Genomic DNA, 20,754 nt, shown 5'->3' on the forward strand with positions numbered 1-20,754 from the left:
CCTCCTCCACACCCATGCAGGCTGTGACACCTGAAGCTGTGCCCACCACAGGGGCAGCTGCTGGAGGAGAGCCCGGAGTCGGGGCCAGCGACTGCGGTGTGGAAATTCATCTCAGCACCAGATCCCCCTGCACTCCTGCTGTGCAAGCCCTAATTAAAACCTTGCAGCAGAATAATTAATCATTAGTAAAGGAATTAACTATTAGTCTGTATTATAGTAAACATTAGTTATATATTAAGAAGCTCGTTAGCTATTAATTAACCTTTTAAGCCCTTCCAAATCCCCTTTATCACAATGCAGGTTTGTGTTAAGTATCTGTCTCAAATGACCTTAAGCGAGTGCCCTATTGCTTGCTATTAAAGGCATTACAAATTCCAGAACCAGTTTAGTCATTTTGCCCCTTTGGTTATTATCTCCCTTTCTATTTGGCTTTATTTAAATTCAACTGTATTGAAGACTTGGCTCATTATCGATATGGAGCCATTAAAGCCTCCCAGAGATTGAGGGAATCACTTCCCAAAATGATATGTGATAACTGAGGCAATGATTCATTTTTCCTATTTTTGCTCTTGTGCTGCTTGCACCCGGCATTGGCAGATCTTATCCCTCGCACCGGAGTACATGCCCTACAAAGATGCAGGACAGGGACCATGAAAGAGAGAAGCTAATGGGTATATGTAGCCCCAAATAAGATTCAGAGAGTCCCAGATCCATTTTTGGCCCCTGCTTTCCAGATCATTAAGGCAAGTCTCTGAATTTATCTACATCTCCCTTCCTTCACTGGAAGCTAGGGCTATTTCTCCTGCGCCCACTCTCTCCATTTTTACTAAAAACTTAAGTAAGTTCTTTAAGGCCATAGTTTGTGCTGGCTGGTGTCCAGCATGAGGTCTCCCACCTGCAGGTTTACAGCCCAGTGACTGGGCAAGGTAAAACGATGGGCATGAACTAAGTGGGTGAAGAAGGGAGCAATGAGACCTGCTGACCATAGCATCTAACTCCATCGTGGTGAAAGATTTGTGGCTAAAGTAAGGGCAGAACTGCTTTTAAGGGTCAGGCTGGCTCACAAGGAAAGTATTTGTAACGTCTGGGTAGAGGAAGCGCCTGTCCTCTCCGTCTGAAAGCCATCTTGCAGGACAGTCCTGGTTGCCTTGGCTATGAAGTCATGGCTTTCATTTCCCTGCCTGTTGGTTACGCTGGGAGGCAAATGCAGACCAAATTAGGAATGAAAGACCTGTTTGCCAGGTTCCTGCTTGGAGCACGAGAGGCAGCAGAGGTGCTCTGCGGCACGGTGCTGCCCAAGATGCAGGACTGATGCTGCCCCCTCCGTCCCCACCTGCAGCCCAGACCTGGCCCCAGTGCGGGCAGAGATCTGCTCTCAGCTGGAGATGTGTTTGAAACCTTGTCCACGCTGCTCGAGAGTCTCCTGCATTTGTGGTGATGGACTGTGTCCCGGCTTGTCCTTGCTGAGTGATCCTTAATCTCCTACATTTTTTAATTGGGGCAATTTCTTTTGGCCTGCTGGCAATGCTTTTCTCATGTAGATTAATTAAAAATAAAGCCTAGCTCTGACAATTTAATGTGCTGTGAGCTCTGGTCAGGACGCAGGCAGTCTTTGGAGCCATTATTCATGACACTGTTCTTGCTTCTTATTTACTTTTAAACCCTGTTTTGTGGGAACTGAGGACAACAGTCATTCTCTGTAAATTAAGGGCAGAATTAGTCCAGCTGTGAGGGCAAAGCTGTGTATGAAACATCACCTCCACCCTGTGGGCTGCAAAGCCCATCCCATGCTGCTGAAAGCAGGGGCACGATGCCAGATGCCCTCAGGCAGCTCCTTTGTTTCAGGATTTGCACCTCTGGTCAGCAGGGGTTCCTGGCTTAAAACCTTGCAGTTCAGCTACTGAAAGGCATGGTAATGATTTCTGTTGTTTGCTCCCTTTCTGTTAGCAGCAGCTGACTGGTTTGGTCAACAAATCAATATTGGCGAGTTAATGGCTTTGTTCTGATTTTCCTCGGGGTGTCTATTTACTTCTAGTTTGATTGGCCGGTGGGGTTTGCAGAATTAGGATGATGTCTTGGAGAATGTTCACCCTTGCGTGGATGACTTCAGGTTAGTTTAATCTTTCTCTAACATATTTCCCATAAAAAGTCACAATCCTGTATCTACAAAGAGTTTGGGCAAAGTTGCGTTCTTTTGCAATATGATTTTGCCTAAGGAATATTAAATCCTCTATTTCAAAGCCAAAAAATAAGAGCTGTTACGTACTGGATCAAGTCTAACCCAGCAAGTGGATTGATGTGACACTGGCCTGCTATGGAGTCCCACCAGTGATGGGACATAAGACAGGGGACCTGGACATCTCAGGTCTAATCTGATCTGGTACCCACCTACTTTGATTTTTCTTCTTCAAACTCTCTAAGTTATCTCAGGAATCTTTTGGTAAGTCTTCTTAATTTTAATTTCTTATAAACAGAACTTGGAGAATAAGCCATGAATTTAACATCGTTTCTGCTGGTAGCACATTAATACATAGTGTGCAGCTTCCTTGTGCGTGTTCCTGGGACTAGATGAGAAAAGAACTCTGATGAGGCGGGATTTTTGCTTATCATGAATATTTATATATGAAGCCTCAGTGCCTTGTTGGTTCCTGAAATGTAAATGCAAAAGGGGAGGACACAGGTTTTTTTTTAACAGTATATTTTTATATATCTTTTAGTCTCCTTTGGAAGTCCTAGAATTTATTATGCTCTTTGGTAGCAAATTCCTGCATGCCGAGCAGCATGGTAGCTAGCTGTTCTAGTGGCAGGATTGTGCTCTTTCGCTTACGCAGATGCCATAAAGGCAGCCGGCGGTAGCTGATGGGGCACGGCTACACCTCCCCCTGGGCCCACGTAGTTCAGCAAAGCTATTCACAGTACGGTGGTATTTGTGCTGACCAGAACACGCATTGACTGCAGTATTCAGCAGTAGGAGAACATTCCTGTTGATGCTGCTGGACTTTAGGACAAGCCTTTTGTTGAGTTGCATCTAAATAGGCAAAAATGAAAGTGTACCATAGAGTTTCCACTTTTAACTTTCTCATGCAACTTAAAATGCAGTACCATAGGAAATGGAAATTATGGCGGTTACTATATGTTCTACCTAGAAAAATTCTGCTTCAGTTCTTAGGGGATGCTAAAGCACTGAATGGGAAGGGTAAAGCAAGCTTTTATCAGGAGTAGAGCTGTAATGATATCAATTTTCAAGACAGTGCTGTGGCAACAGGGCTGATTTTCCGAAACTGAAAGAATTTTTACACAGTGCCTAGAAAGGAACGGGGCAGGGAGAGTGGGGAAGGCGGTATTACCATGAAAGATATTCCTTCTTCTTATGGGAAAAACTGAATATTTGAAATCAGCAACATTTTCTGGTTTGAGTAGTGGAAGACAACCCGAAACGATTGGTTATTCTTGCAAAGATTATTACTTGCAGTGTCTGTTTTACACTGGCATTTGATACCCTTTGCTGAACGCTGACATTTAAGTGTTTCATCATGACACTACATCGGCAAGAGCTATTACGCAAAAGCAACAGATTTCCTACATTTGCGAACAGCAGCTCCGGGAAATGCCACCCCGCGCTGTAAAGTACCACTTACCGAGATGGGGAAATCCAGGGGCAAATGCTATTTCAGTTGTTTTACCAGCTAAAGCCTGTAAACTTCAGCGTTACTCTTTTAACTTCTGCTTGCACGCTCAGCACCAGCGCTATGCTTCTCTGAAGCCAGCTGAGCTGAATTTCTGTTCTTCCAACGTCATTTCACAAACACGTTCATAAGGATACAGTAGTTGCAAATTAAGCACCACAAATAAGGAGTCATTTTTGCAGGCTACAGTTGGTCACAGAACCTTTAATTTCTCAGTGTTATTCCATTTAAATGTATTGTAGTTTAAGTTTTGCTTTTTGGCTTTTTCGGGCTCCAGAATTCCTATGGCAAAATTGCTTCCTGTAATGACTTCATGGTTCACACATCGCAGAAAAGCAAAACCATGTCCATGTATTGGATAGTCAAAAGATCAGGCAAATATTTCACTCAGTGTACAACAAAATATTATGAGGTAATTTTATTTTTTTTCCCCACTTTTAGGTAAAAATATTACAGTATACAAGATAATCTTATTAAAGGTAAAAATACAGTATTTTGCTTTTTCTCTAAACAGATCTACGTACAGTACACTTTTTTTTTGTTTTCCTTTTTTTTTTTTTTTTGTACAAATATAACTATTATTCTATTAGGCTATCTGTGTTCTCATCTGGCACTTAAGAACTGATCACAGGTAACCTTCTGGTTCTGCTTGTTTTTCTCAGCTGATACCTAAATGTAATGTTCATCTTCTAGGTGTCTTCTGTAAACAAACAGTACAGTTCAGTGCTTCCCAAGTAGTAAGGTGTGCTTTAAGTAGTTAAAATCATGTCGCTAAACGTAAAAACCCGAGCAATCCAAGCTTGCAGTTGTGTTGCGCCAACTCATCACTTTCCAGTCGTAAAAGTGCAATCCAAATACTTGTATTACTGCAGCCTTTAAAACAGTTTTAATCCCTTCCTTGTAAGAGCCAAACACATAAGACTATAATTTCTACAATGATTTTTCCTTTATTTCCTTTTTTTTTTTGATCAGAATGGTCTCAGTGGAAATGAAGCTTTTTCGTATTGATTGAAAGGTTTGAAACTACTGGGCTATGTTCTTCGTGATTAATCTCACCCTATGGCTTGCTGTTTGACCTCTGGAATCTGAAAGCTGAGCTCAGTTGCACCACTGTCGCTGGATTAATGCTGTTCCTTGAACTGAACACATTAGCACAATGTATGTTATGTCTGGGTATTCCTGGGAAGTGAGTTTCACACCATTACAATTATTTCAGTACACCGTTGTTGAAGCTGGGATCATCTAAGGATAAAAGAGGGGCCAGGTGTGTACAAAGAGACGATATCCATTAGTGGACCAACTAATACAGCTGGAAAAGGCGGAGAAGAGTTTTTGGCTGGGAATCCCTTTATCAGGTTCTGGCAGAGGGGTGAAAGGATGTTTTGCCCCACAAGCTTGGTCCATTTTTTCCAACACTGTCATCCAGTCTAAAAGGGAGATGACCTCTACCTGCTGTACTTTGCCTTGGTCATTTCAGCAGATGATTTCTCATTTGCTTATTAACTCATTAACCACAGTGCTGTTCAAAGTTATCTTCACGGACGCCCGTGTAAACATAAAAGGACAGTACACAACCAAGGATAGGAATTTTTAAAATTTTTCAAGCATTATGCTTGGCACATTTTTTTCTTCAGACTTCCCCCAGTTCTGATCAATACAGTCTCAGTTGGTATAGATGAGCACAGTTGCTTTGTCTTCACTAGAGTCAGATGGGTGAAGAGCTGGCTTTTTTGCCTTTAACTAGAGGTGCCTTCCATATGGTGCATCTATTTCTGATGTCACATAGCATATATTTTTACCAGTAAGTCATTTTTGTATCTTAAAAGATTTAACTGGTAACTGACCAAGCACAGGAGTAATGCAAAGTGCTCCTACCAATACTTGCTAGTTAGCAAAAGTTGAGTGTGCGGTACCCATCTTTTGCATGGTTTTTGCCCTTCTAAGATGCTGGTTGAGACTGAATAATGTTTAGAAAACCAGTTGCCTTTCTCTGTGTCCACCATCAAATGTCCTTATTTAAGTTCTTCCCAAATTTGTCGCTCAGCTGCTGTATTAGTCTTGCCAGCTCGCCAGTAGCTTGTGACTTTTCCTCTAAGAGTTCATAGCGGAGACTAGAAATATCTTGCTTAATCTCTTTAAGTTCTCCTAAAAGGAGGAAAATGTTCTTGTTAGCAATATTGAACCAAATAATTAATCTCTATGGTTTTAAGTCCTGAGAAAACATTAATTTCGGTGTCCTTGGACACGAATGTGTGTGGAGCTCCATATGATGTTCTTGCATTTATGCTCTTAATATTTGACTTGCAAGAAATAACCTGTGCTTGCAGTAGTGGTACTCACAGCAATAGCAAGTACATATGGAAAGTTCATCTTTTTTCTCAAGTCTGTTCTCTCTCCACATAATGATCTCCACCTACATGGGGCACTTGCAGGAGGGTAGCAGTTCAGAGGTGTTAGAAGGGGGTTCTTTTCCATCTGCATATAAATCCTACATCACACCGTGGCCATACAAATCCTTACCCAGATCAAAATAAGTCCTTGCTTTACTTAGACCCCAAGACACGCTTAGGTGTTGGCAATATGTGGATGTTGTAAAGCAAGGAGAGGTAAAACTACAGGGCAGAGCAGGATTATATAAAGACAGATCCTATGATACGTGTGTTCTACTAAGGAAAATTAGGGACCCAGAGTTTCAAGAGCATAAAAGTGGCTCAGAGTCACCACTGCTCACCTTAGTGTGAGCACGAGCATGCTCTCTCTCTACAGAGGATGTTACTTAAGGTCAACCCTCTTACTGGCCATATCAATAGCGATAACATTACTTGCTTTAATCTGTGTCTATTATAAAAATCCACTTGCCTTCATTGACCTCATCATTTTCTCGGTCAACCTGAGCCTTCAGCACATATCGCTTAATCAGTCGCTTCATTATTTTCTGAAAAGAGAACAGAACACTTAACATGAGCTTATCCACATTGCCTTAATTCTAGACTCATTTTGAGCAATCCAAACACTTGATTTCGCTATGGATAAAACCTGGCTTCAGAGGATGCAAACAGATTTTTTTGTATTGATTTCCCATTTATTTTGTACTTTATATTATGAACTTTGTACTACAATAGTTGATTGACAGCCATTGCATAATGAGCCCACATATGAGCCACTTTGGGGCATTTTGTGAGATGCGCATGAACATAGAGTATGTCCCACAGACAGAAAGAAAACACAGATGATCCAATAGTAAGCTAAGAGATGTGATCCAGAGCTTTCCTTTAGCATGTTGTTGTTTAATGTATCAATAAAAAATACTTTATAGGAAGAAATAAATGGTTAACTAATGATGTTAGCAAACTCACTCATGATGATGAACTAAACAACTGACGAGAGGTTAACGAAATGACTCCATTAGCCTTGCAAGTAGGTTTTTAGGAGAGAAAATAAATTAGTGAAGACAGAGAAAAGAGTTTGAATGGAAGTGAAGAACTTGGCTTAAGTGAAAGAAGTTTCTTACGGAAATTGCAGATTTTAGAGGATATGAACAGGGGAAAAAATAGAGCCATGTAGACTATAAATGGGAGATGATGGTTAGCAAGGAACAGCGTATATGGAAACAGTAGAAGATGGTTATGGATATGAACTTGCAATGTGATATTGTTCCAAAAATGCATAAGTTACATTTATCCAGAAGGAAAATAATATTCAGTGTCTTGGACTATGCACTGGGTTACAGCTGAAGGCCTGCGTCATTGCCAGTTCTTCGCTACAGAAAAGACGCTCATCAATGGGGAAAAAAACCTCTACTATGATAAACACAAAAAGGATTGCTCTATCAGAGACAGTGATTTAGGTGCCTCCTCTACAAACAGAGGAGAGCTCAGTGAGCATCCAAGAAAAGATACACGAATGTCTTCCATTGACCAGATGACCACTGTTCAGGGAAAAGCCACTCCCGGCACGGGCTCACTTATTCACAGAGCAATCACATGTCTCTGCTTTGAACATCGCTGCAAAATGCCGCACAGAGTGTGAACTATGAATTAAGAGGTCAGTACACCTGCTCTTTTTTCTTAGTAGCCAAATATGGATTATAGCAGGGCAAAGGCATATGAACATCAAAGAAGGCTCCAGTCATTTGTATATAGGTCATGCAGTCATGGAATATGGGATGTCTAAGACTGTCCTTGTATCAAGGAGGCATCTGGCTAACCGGGTGAGTCATTAGGGCAATAGAGATGAGGCACAGCGCACGTACGGTGTGTTGAAGATGGCCAAGGTAGTAGAATCCAGAGGGAGGTAGGGTTGACACCTGAGAAAACATAAATGAAGTAATGTTTGGGGAAAGTAGGGAAATCCTGGATCCAAAAAGAAATGATTTTTTTCAGAACAGACGACAGAGGAAATTTAGATGAAAAGAAGGAATCAGAACACAGTGAATGCTATTATTACCTGGAAAAATATTATAACATAACATCTATGAACTCCAGTTCCCATGCAGCTTGTATTTTTGATGGACACTACTCAACTATTAGCTATATTGAGCACCATGTGTGATAGAAGTCACAAGCTTAAGGCTGCCTGGTCTATCAAACACATGTTGTAGTCAGATTGGTGTATAGAAACTAAATATTAAAAAAGTGACCACTTTTTAACAAGAGTCTACTTAGCCACTTAGTAGATATTTCTGCCAATAGCTTTAGCAAAATACTTAATTTTTTGCCTCAATGTTGCACTGTGGCTTCTAAGCCTTGCTTCTCCCCTTCTCCCCAGTACTGCACCTTTTAGCTACGATGGGCGAAATAGCCTCTTGGCAAAATAATCTTGGTTACTTCAGGGAAATGCTGAACAAAACTTACAGACAGCCTCTTAGTAATGAATGCTAAACTTGAAACGATTCAAATAAGTCTGATTTCTATGAAGTACTGTTCCCCCATTCTGTAAAAGTTAATTGAAATTCTTCAGGTCTTAGAGATCATTTATACTATGCAACACTCAACTACTGAGCATCGGTATTAAAATGGTCTTACGAGAATAGGTTCTAGGAACAGATCAGGCATTTGTAAATTATACCTCTGCACTGAATTCAATGTTTTTTACATATTTATTGGCACAACCTTCAAGCTTTGCATTTGCCATCATCTATCTGAACACCTTCTATACCTTCTAGCACAGAGGGATATGAGAAGAAAAGGAGAGGTTTGTGGCCAAGGCACTGAAATAGGACTCATGAGATTTGGGGCTCACTTTCTGGTTCAGCCATTGACTTTTTGGGTCTGGTAAGTCCTGCTGGACCTCAGTTCCTTGTCTTAATTGGGAGGCCGTGATGTCTTCCACCTTCACAATTTATAGTGTTTTATTCTGGACTTCACTCATATGTGCCGTTGAAGCTCACGTTGTTACAGCTCTTAATACTGCTATTTAATTCACAAGTTTCTTCTTGATGCTGTGTTTGTGGACGGTGTAGGTGTCATTTGGCATGAGTGTGGGTGGTCCCAGGGCGGCACTAATGGGAGAAAATACTTTGCAACTTCATATCCCTGGTCAAAATCAGATGCAAGTCAGCAGTGGTCAGAGGGGTCAGCTACTCACTGGGGCAATCGGATCTCAAACCTAGTGATCTCAAATGCACATGTTATCAGTTAGGCAATAGAAGAGCTCAAGGGTGATGCAAGCAAAGGAATTTGCCCATTTCTCACCTCTTTGCTATTTTATCTCTCCAAACAGCAAAGAAATATAGTTCTGAGCCTTTAAAAGTACAAACTATTCCTTCTATTTTTTTTCCTGACTAATCCTTTTCTGAGTTTTGTAGGTGAAGATGTTGTTGACAGCATGACGGACTGCAGTGCTGAAAGTGGGAAAAACTTGTGAGATTAACATAGCCTTTTAGCATTGCTCCATCTTAAAGTCTCAGCTCAAAAGGGCTTGATAAAGGCATCATTTTGCCTAGACTAGTTTATTCCTGGATCATGGCAACTGTGTGTTGACTTCTTTCTACTTTTCAAATGATTGCATGTTTAGGTTCTGCATGTTTTTATTATCCCTCAAGAGTGCTGTCTTTATGTACATACACTCCCAAGTACACTGACTGCAGATGTGTCACTTGATAAATACTACTAAAGAAATCAGTTCAGCAAGAAACCACTGCTTCAAAGGTTTTCCCAGGTGTAGAAGAAAGCTTGCTGGCCAGATTATCAAACTGATTGTTCTTCTTTATGTTTAGATAATCAAGTCTATTAAACTCTTCTTATATTATTTGGGCAAATTCTTCCTGCAGCAACTGAAACTTTCTAAGATTGTTTGAAGGCAAACCTAGTAGGAGCATTATTAAAGCAAAATAACACGTAGTTATCTTTTTCTGTCTATTTTTAACAGCTGCCTTTGGCTTTTTCAGCACTGGAAATAAGGGCCTAATTTACCACAAACATTAGGCGGCCTCATTTAGAAATAATAGCTACAGGGAGAGAACAAGTCCAGCAGATGCTGTCACATCTTTCTGTTACCTGTGGGTTTGAACGGACGAGAAAATGTCAGAAATGCTGAAATGCCATTTTGAGTGGGACATGATCATCTCCTCTCTTTGCCCTTGGTGGTATCAAGCCTACTGACTCCAGATGCCGGTGTGAATTAACCCCATTTCTAACTTAGATGTTTAGATACTCCTCCTATCCTGGCAAAATAGCCTGAACAACTTTTGAAACCAGTAGAAATTTATTACCGGTCTTCTGTACAGCTCAGGATCTCATTGTGCTGGATGCTTTACCAACACAAGACAAACCACTTCTAGAATTGCCATTGCACATTTCATCCAACTTAACTTTTACTTTCCTCAACTCTCTTTAATGTCGGTTCCTTCAGACACATCACTTGCTGTCAGATTCCTTTTCACTTTATGTTGAAAAATAAGGAAAAAATCCTGTGGGGCACATTTTGCTTATTGTGTTACCCTACTACACGTATTTGCACAAGAAATAATACATCTGCTGGCACGGACACTCCAGCCTCAACAGACGGTTGTGTTAGTTCCTGCGATGGCTGGGGTACCCCCTGCCGTTGCTACAGCCACAGGTATTTTTGAACTGTACCACATTGCAGGTTTAGTTCGGTAGGACAGGTGATTGCCAGAGAAAGCACATGCAAATGTTAATGCAAAGGCTGGAGAGATGTCGCTGTGTCATGACAAATGAAATGCTGTCAATGCAAGACTGGAGGGTTAAAGCTGGAACGATATTTCTTGGAGCAAATGAAATACCTTTGAGTGGAATTAATTATCATGACAAACGCTAACACCATGTGTATTTCCATGGGTGATAGGCTGCGTTTGTCTCAGTGTACTCTCAGTGTACCATGAAGGTGAAGTGCCCCAGCCCAGTCCCATGCCCGTGCTAAGCCAGAGCCTGGCACGTCACAGGATGGCATCGACTGGAGGAGGCAAACGTGACCCTTGCAGGTTCACTGACAGATCTCTTCCCTGGCTCTTGTTTTCATACTGTGATTACCTGATATCTTGTGGGCTTGTTATAAGCGTTCTTCCCAGAAAAATTTTCTGTATTTCGAGTGCTAGAGTGAAAACGAACTTTCTGAAATTATAAAACATCATGATATAATTAAATCAATGACAGCTTCCCATACCCAGACAGCCTCAAACTAAACAGAGCTTTATAAAACCAGTAGGAAATGGTTCAATGTATGAGTAGAAGAAAAGCCATCACATTTAGGCCTAGGAAGTAAACTTTTGAAACACAGAAAAGGGTTGAAAAACACAAATTACTGGAAAAAAAATGGATTCTGAATTATTGGTGATTGTTGATTATCAATTTAGAACATAAGAAAGGAAGAAAAATACTTATGTTTAGAGAGAATAAGTCAATGTGGTATGAAAACAAATTCTGAAACAGAATTGATTTTCTCTGGTCCTTTTAAAACAGCAGTACCATTTGCTACATTTTTTGGTTCAATAAAAATATGTACTTTTATATACTAGTAGTATTTTTTTATCAGAGGACATTACAGCTACTAGCTTTGTACTTGAGAAGCTTCCAAGGAGACTTTTCTGGAGACTACACACAATATTTGTAAGAGGTTTCTTTGACTCTGTTATTCACCTCTGAACTTTTTGGTCCAAATGGTAACCACAAAAAAATCACATATTCAAAGGAATTAATTCATATCGTAGACCCAGAGGAGCCAATAAATATCATAGACTTCTGCACCTATATGCAAGTGTAGGGTTTTTCCTCTATAACTGGACTAAAGATGCTGAGAAACAGGTGACTTTTTTTTTTTATTGTTATTTTTTTTAAAATCAGGATGCTGATAATGATTAGACTAAAAGTCTGAAGTAATTATATAATTTATTTTTTATTTCTTCCTCATCAGGTGTGCCATGGTCTTACAGAGACTGTTTTGAAGATGATCTGTGAACACAATCAACAGGCAAGCAAGAAATGACTGGTACTCTTAATTGTTTATGTTAAAGCTATGGAAACTATGAATTTTGCATGCGTTCCATGAAAAAGGGCAAGCCAGACACTATCATTTATGTCGTTTGGGGAAGGAAGAGCTTAGAGAAAATTTTATTACTTTGTTTTATGCTTTGAAGCAGAAATTAAATTTCAAACAAAGCGAGCTCTGTGTGGTTAGATTCAAATAACTCTTTAAAATTATTATCTTCTTAAATCATTATTTGAGATAAAAGACAACAATTTCCTTCATTTCAAGACTCCACTGTTCTAGTGGGTCTTTCAGTAATAAATAGTAGTGTTAAATGAATTTATAGAATAAAATTCCCCCAAATGCTTGTCTGTCTTGGCAGTGCTCACCATGTTGGGTAGTTAAATTATCTGATAACATGGGGTAGACCCCATGGATATACTTTTCCCTTCAATTTAGGCTCTGGCAGAGACTGAATGAACACCAGACCTGACACCTTAAATTTATGGGAGCATGATCTCCTCCAAGGCCATGGGCTTCGCCTGGAGCCGGATGGCTCACCATGAGTTGTATTGCTCAGCTCTTCGCTCCTTCAAGGACAGGCAACAGATCCAGACAAAGCCCAAAAGCAGATTGCATGTTACAGAGGCAAACTCTGCAAAGCCTCCTGCAACATTCCTTTCCTTCTTCTCGGTCTCTCTTATTACACCTTTTGCAAGGTTAAAACTGAGGGTAGGCGGCCTATATCCCAGTTGGAGAGTCCCAATGTCACCCACTTCTTCCCCCTCCTGTGCAGTGCCACGCACAGCCAGGGGTTTAAAGCCTGGATGGATGGGTCTGAGAGCGGGCTGAGGGAATACCAACATGTCCTAGAAAGGCTGGCCAGCCTGTCAAGGAGCCACACTGACCTCCTGCATGAACTGACTGGAAGAAATAGGAGACAACCCGTTTTGGAGGGCTTTGCTTTTCCCCCAGGAAGGGATTCCCGGTGTTGTTCTCTTGTTCCAAACCCAGTTTGAGCTAAGAAAATTAAATAAAGGCCAGGATACTTTTAAGCAAAGCTGCCTCTTCACATCTTTGAATCCACTGAATTGAATGACAACAGCCGAGCAGCTGTAGCTGAGTTCCTGTGAATGTTTTGGATGTTTTCTTCTCCAATGTAAAGCAAGGGGACTTGCCCTGTGAGTGCGACTGTGTTTGTTATAAATATATATATATAACCTTTCCTCCCAGTGATGCTCTGCACAGTGTTGCAGGTAATAATTTCCACGGGCAACATAATTTTCTGTAATTTCTCTGACATTTCCTCATGGAGGCACAAAGGTGATGCTGTTGGGAAGGGTCTGGATGCTAAGCAGACTCCTGCATCTCTCTGGCTTTGCCATGTGGACACTCACTAGTGCTGAGGAAAGCGTGCTGCTGTGGAGCCAGAATTTCCAAAGCAAATTTCTATTTCAAATGACCAAAGGGGCAGTGGCTGAGGCAGGATCTACCCATTAGTGGCTGCACATCACTAGGCAGATGTAAGCAGAGAGGCTGTTAATTACAGCTTTAGTTATTTAGCAGGTGTTACTAATCTCTGCTTGGAAACTTGTTCCCAAACCTGGAAAGGCAGTAAATGTTGTAATGACAGTAAAATTAATTTGGAAATCACTTAAAGGAAGGTGGGTGTTTTGAAGAGGCATAAAGGCCTGCTGGGTAGATGAGGAGTCAGACAAGCTGGGAACCTAATAGTTCCTCTGCTTCTGCCCTTCGTCTTTGACCTTGCTTATTTGGTCTTTGGAAACCCCCTTATAAAAGTGCCTGCTTTTATGAAAGTTGCTCTTTTCCTGGTGTCCAGACAGTGCCTAGTACAATAAGGCCACAAGTCTGGGAGGACCCTCCAGATGCAACGTAATACAAATATCTCATGGTGATGAGGCTGAATAAGAGGCTGTGCTGTCCCTGATCTACCTGCGTACCATGCAACGCCCTCCCGAAGGTCCCTGGCATGAACCCTTTCTACAAAGAAAGAGAAAAGTAAAGATACAACATACCCGTTGTTTGGAGTTCAGCATCCCCATCTCAAGATCATTTTCACAGTTTTTGGCCTTAGATTTGCAGAGTTTTATGAGGCACATTTTTATTCTCAGTATGAGATAATAAAATGATTTAGGGCTTGGCACTAGATTAAAAGGAGCAGGTAAAGTCCTTCCTTCATCAAAGTAGGATAGCCAGAGCTTGGCACGTGCGAACTTCCACTCCACATCTGCATCCTCCTTGGGAAGGGAAGAGAAAAAAAACAACACCCAAATACATAATTAGTAAATAGCAAGGAATTTAGCTATGACAAGGACAAACAAACAGGTAGGATTTAACGAGAATCAGATTTCTCTTTGACAAGCCAAGACCCTTGCACACAATGTGTCTTTGTAGGCTCCTCTGTGGTGAACTCAAAACAAGGAAAATTTGAACAAAGTGTTGGATAAACAGAGTATAAATCCTTCAAATACTAGACTATTTCCTTGGATATCAAAGGGGTTGCCTTTCAGTAATAATCTGATGCTTGTGCTATGCTAATAAATGAATGCGTCAGAGCATATACAGATTCACGGAAAGCAGAAGAAACTGTTAGTGCACAACAACAACAAAGACTGTATCTGATTAACTGTGACACTGTCTAGCTGCCAGCTAACTGTTATCACTGCATGGGCCAGGAATTCCTCATAGAAGAGGTTAGATCCCTTATTTCTTCTATCATTAGCTGATTTCCTTATAGATCCTGTTTGTATTCACCATCGTGTATCCGTAGACCAATGCATCTTCATTCTCTTCCTATTCACCTCCTGCCAGTCGTGAAGGTGGAGAAAAAAATCCATCACTCAGTGCCTGTGAATCCCCTTTATGAACTATCAAGGTGGGCCAGGATAACTTCCAAGTACAAGGTCAAGGGTAGCACATGCTTTATGGATCTGTTTGGCATTTGTGTAGGAGAATGGTCAGGGTCATGTATCAGGACCATTTATCAGGTGAAAGAAAGGACGAGATACAGCTGCTCTATGGCTGTTTTCATTGTGGTTTACATGGAAGCCAACAGCATCAATAGAAGCATGGCTCTGCCAGCACCCCGTACGCACATACATCTGTGTTCTGCTGAAATTAATAACCTCTGATTACCCTGTACCTCTGAAACTCCGTGAAAAAATGGCACAACACAACCGAGATCAATTCTGTCACAGTTACAGCGATATGTCTTCACCAACGGAGCAAGCGTTCACTTCTGCCATTTGGTCTTCTCATTGTTTGGGGTTGCACCTCACAGAAGACTTAAGCTGAAGTACAGGAGAAATCACTTGTGAACAGTTCTAACGCTTTTCTGTTAAGCAGTTAAGAATCTACTGATGGAAGTAGTTCTGGTTTCTGCCTGGCCAAAGGATTTTTTCTTTCCATAGAGTTAGAAAGACTTCCTGCAAAGTTGGCAGGAAGCACTAATACTTGAGGCATAAACAGAAGAAAAACAGAAGTAGCTGAAGAGAGATGTTCGATGGAAAGCATGAGGATATGGTCTTCTCACTCCAGCTAACAGTAAAGCATGTCCCCACTGACCGTAATGGAATTTAATTCCTGAGTAATGACCATCCTCTGTCCTTATTGACATTGCTGTCATCAGATAAATGCATTGGCAAAAGGGACTTTCTCTGCAGTCAGTAGGACTGAGTCACCATCCCTGGAGGTATTGAAAAGGCGTGTAGATGTGACACTTAGGGACATGGTTTAGTGGTGGACTTGGCAGTGCTGCGTTAATGGTTGGACTCGATCTTAAAGGTCTTTTCCAACCTAAACAATTTTATGATTCTGTGACTCTGTCTTTAATCTCCCTGCTACTGAGGACTGAAATTAATGAGATTTATTAGTTTTTGCCAGTCCTCAAGTATGAGGATCTGCGCCAAATAGCTCACACCTGTTTTGCTTACTGATAGTTACAAGTAATCTTTAACAAAGTTTTGAATATTTCCACACAATCAAGAAGGATGATAAAGCATTTTTCCAGGAAAATGGTCATCACAAAATTTAGACTAGAAAGTTAATATAGGCCACCTATTCAGGTGGTTTTAGATATTTTTCTTTCAAGAACATCTCTACCTACTACAGTAAACTAGAAAATGAGGTAAGAGGCTGAGACCCCTTCAGAAGTAAATCTTGTTTCAGTAGAAGAGGATTCAGGAAGACACTTGATCTTAAGTGATTAGAAGCCTTTGGGGAAACGACTCTGCTTTCTGCATGCAGGAAAACTTCTAGGGCAGAGAACATATGTAAGGTCCCTCTGACATTTAGACGTAGTTACAGCATGCACAAGATAGAGTTATATTTGCACTAAAGTACGTGGATGAATCAGACATTACAGTGAGAAAATATTTTCAGCTCTGGCCTTTTGCAGTGTCAGGTTCTGAGGGGGATTAGGACAAATAATTAATACAAACCTAACTACAGAAGCTTGACATTTAACAAATCAGAAGAAAGAAGTGACTCAGCATTAACATTATCCAAATAATAGTTTTCTTCTGTCTTTATTTACATGAGCAGGGAGTTGTTTATATCCAAAGCATTTAGCAAATTCAGTCTGCTAACAGCCATGCTACTGAACGAGGGTGGGTAAACCCTGCAACTGCCTTTCTGCAGAAACCTATCCACATTCCTTTAAAAGTTGCTTTTTATGAATGTTCCTGCAGTAATGTTTTGAAGACCTGGACACCTCAAAAAAAATCTGTCTCAAGGTTGTATTGCCTGGTATTTTGAAAATATGGAATTTTTAAATATGCGTTGCGGCGGTGTGCTCTCCCCCTTTTCCCCCCCCGGCTCCTGCTCAAGCCATGGCCATCAGCGGGAGTTGTTATGAGTTGCACTTGAACTGTGGGAGATGGCTGGCAACATAACCAAAACACTGTCTGGAGTGGGAACCTAGGTATCTTGTTCCCACGAGAATATGACTATAGGTCAATTATCTTACTCCATAAATAGTGGACAGCCCAAGAGCCCTTTGAGCTCTCCTGCACGGCAGCGGGCTGCACGACAAGATCTCCCCTTGAGTGGGGTCTCTCGCTTAAGGTTCTTCTCCTCAAGGTTGAGAGATTCCTTGCCGCAACAGATTCTCGATAAGTGACTAATAGCATGCTAAACTTTGAAATCTTAGCTAAGTGATCTAAGGATTGATTGCGCATATATAATCCTTTAGACATAAACTGTTGACCAGGTCTGGGACTAGGACTGGATCCAGCCGCACCTAGACTCCTCTCTGAGAAGGAGTTTAGAAAGCAAGGGGGTCCTTTCTGAACCTCGTGACCCAATGGGAGGGTCTCCCTGAGAGCTTGTCTGATCCTGGCCTCTATGCAGTAAATAATCAAGTGTACCCTGGCATTGAATCTCGTAATGAGAGATTAGTAGTGAATCTGTCGCATTCACTACTAACTTTGTTAAATCACTGTTTTATGTTAATAAACATTTCACTACTCTCTTACAAGTGAAGTTATTCACTCCGCCCGCGACATGCATACACGAGCTTCAGACCTACTTGGGGTGAGTGTTTAAGCAGTAGAGAACAGGGCAAAAAGCCAGATGAAATATTACTCTATCATAAGCAAACAATGCATCTAAGGTAACACATACGGATAAATTATCCTAACCAACACAGGGAGTAAAAAGTATCAATAACCACTTTCATTAAATACATGTAAAGGAAATTGGGTTTACTCACAGACGGTCATTACAAACAAGGAAGTTGAAGTTGTTCTAGACATGATTTATTGTTAATTATTAATTCAATTGTAATTTGCAGACAGACGCAGCCTTAACTCTTACACGGTGTAAGATCTGCGTTTCAACAGCACTCTAATCTTGCATGTGGAACAAGCTACAGCTTCCTTGTTTTTTTAACATCTTCACGATCAATGATATTGTAATCTAATTTCTTATCTTACCTCAATTTCCTGATAGGAGTTGTTGATCATGGCTATTAGCATATTGAGCAGCACCACCACCATAGTCACGTTATATACTCCATAGAGTACGTATCCAATATTCTCAATGAATTTATGATCGTACTTCAGCACCACAGATATCACTTCGGATAAGCCAAATATTGACCAGAATAAGGTTTTAAAACTTTCTTCTACCCTAAAAATAAAGCAAACAATCACTTTGTAGAGTTGACACCAAGTTAGCCAAGCCACACGCTGATAATAAAAGTGGCAACCCACCAATATAAATAAGATGCCTTGGCACACTGATTGTAAGCCATTATTCATCACCCAGGGATGTGCCAAATCCTATTTCCTGATTTGATAAAGAAATATGATTTCTGATTAACACTATAGAGTTACAGTGTTCCCTTATTTGCTCCATCTGTTCTTCTCAGGTGTATTATTTGTCACTTGGATTTTGTGTCCCTATTAAGGATGACTTCTCCATGGGCAACTTGCATTTTCCCTCCACTCGCCCTTTTTCATCCAGAGAAGATAGGCAGAGATTATCTGGGAACAGGAAGAAGGAACCTAGTTTGACCTCCTTATATATGGTTTTTAGGGCAGAAGAGAAGCATTACTTTTAACCCAGGAGAAGTGACTGACAAGTTCTGATTTGCGGCATTAATATAAAGAACATCGAGTGCAAATATACCCAGACCACAGTCTGATTTTCTTCCCATCCTGCTTTGAAACTGCAAACAAGTCAGATGCCCAAGCATTCGTAGCAAAAATTTGAAATTAAGGAGAGGTAGGAGATGTTGCAGAAAGGCATTTTGATTTGATTATTACCCTTGCTTGAAAGTAGAAAGGAACCAGAGGAAAACAAAAAGGTTGAAAGACAGGAAAAAAAGAGGGGACTAAGCCAACGATAAAGAGAAGTGGGGCTGGAAAGGATGTGGCTGGATGGAGAGGTCAAAAGGAGAGTCTGATACAGAGGAGTCAAAGACGCAACAGGCAGAAGGGGAGCAGTCATGTCTGAAAAGGAAGGAAGGAAGGAAGGAAGGAGGAGGAGGGATGCTGGTACATTTTGGAAGCACTTTGCTCCATTTTTAATTTAGAAGCAATTTTGCCTTCACTGAACAATCCTTAGCATGTTAACAGTTAATTATGTCCTCTCTCCCCCTGACTGCCAGGAGGTAAACGCCTTCTAAGAAAATAATGCCATTGACAAATTATTTTGATGAAATGTTTTTTACTATGGTGGCAGCCTAATCCTGCTAAATCTGTTTATAAAAACAGAATATAGACACAAACTACAGCATATCCTAAGGGAACGATAAGCTTTACATCAACTCCAGTATCAATTATACCATGCATAAAAGCAAAAGAAATTAATTTCACCCTTTGACAGGCTAGTGCAGAGCATTGGGCAGTTCCTTTCTGCCAAAGCAAATTTGTATTCATCACCCATCATAATTTACGGTATTCCATATTCCATTTACAAGTAGTAGTAAGACTGCAGTAAATATTTATCATTCTCAGCTAATATAACTGCATTGACTTGTGGGGAGTAAACTTGAGTGGTGTTCCAAATAGTTGTTGCAAAACTTCATTTAAAATGTGGCTTTGCCTTCAGTCTCCGTGATACCCAGAGTCTCTGATACCACGTTCCCTCCCCCTTTGCTGCTTTGCATGAGGCTGGGTCACCATGCAAAGACACGCTTGTGGGATGAGCTGTGATCCTGCTGCAAACAAGTGCCATCATTTTTCCACTTGCTGGACATTTCCTCTCCTGTAACACTCTGCTCTTGCCTCCTGCCTTCATCTGCAGCAAAGGGTGGCTGGCATTAATGTGTCACATACCCTTCACTTTTATAGTAGTGATCTGGCCAGTGCTTAGTCTAGAAATGCTGTACTTTCCAGTCAAAGAACACATATAACACCAAAAATCTCTGGCTTGCAAATCCACCACCTAAGTCACTTATCAAACTAATAAAAAACATAACCCGCAGCCTTGATCCCAGCTGCTCCCTGCTATTAACCTTCCTTTTTTAATTTGGAAAGGTTCCCTTAGTTTTCCATCCTACCGGCAGATTTTAATACTACATGTCAACTCTGCTCCTTTTCCAGAACTTGAGCATTAACCTTTGTTCCGGAGCTGTGACAGGTTCTTCTTGAAAACTTAATTGAGGACTGCGAGTGGCCCTGACACCCCCAAGCACGGCAGAGGAGGTGGGCAAGGGCCAAGGTGCTGGGCTCTGGTCCAAATATCCATAGTCCTTATTCCCAGTGTCAGGTAAGGGACCAGTGCCCATGGTGGTGGGACTGGGAAGCTGGAACTGTCCTGTAACACCCCAGAACAGCATTTAGCAATGCCCCCAAGAAGATGCAGGTCTCCCGCTTGTAGAGGAATAATTTCGAAGGAGATCTTGTACTAGTCCATCCCCGAAAGTCTGGATGGCTCTTTCCTTCTCCCTTTTAGATTACGGCCAAATTGCACAAGATTTGGCACAGGTCACAGGGAACAATAGTTGGGTTTCTTTTTTGTGAGAACATCTCACTAAAACATGAGACGAGGATGTTTGGAGCCAAGTTCTCAAAGATACCAAGATGCTGATGTGTCTCATCGTTGCCAGCTAAGCAATTTACCCCCTTCCTGCAAGGTCAGCAGGTGTTTTCTCCTTCTCAATGAAGGAACGGAG

The 20,754-nt window shown here is 41.1% G+C and overlaps 1 protein-coding gene across 1 annotated transcript in view; it reads right to left on the reverse strand.

Annotated features, from left to right (window-relative positions):
• Positions 1-4,048: 4,048 nt before the first annotated feature.
• The window catches only part of TRPC7 (transient receptor potential cation channel subfamily C member 7), a 114,978-nt gene continuing 98,272 nt past the window's right edge, over positions 4,049-20,754 (reverse strand). Inside the window, exons 8-12 of the mRNA XM_074604267.1 lie at positions 18,068-18,263; positions 14,150-14,371; positions 11,180-11,260; positions 6,546-6,621; positions 4,049-5,831 (exon numbers count right to left, since the gene is read on the reverse strand). Of these exons, the coding sequence (XP_074460368.1) occupies positions 5,689-5,831; positions 6,546-6,621; positions 11,180-11,260; positions 14,150-14,371; positions 18,068-18,263 (718 nt within the window). The 3' untranslated portion in view covers positions 4,049-5,688. The remainder of the gene's footprint in view (positions 5,832-6,545; positions 6,622-11,179; positions 11,261-14,149; positions 14,372-18,067; positions 18,264-20,754) is intronic.

This window comes from Larus michahellis, chromosome 11 (assembly GCF_964199755.1).
Source record: "Larus michahellis chromosome 11, bLarMic1.1, whole genome shotgun sequence".
Lineage (NCBI taxonomy): Eukaryota > Metazoa > Chordata > Aves > Charadriiformes > Laridae > Larus > Larus michahellis.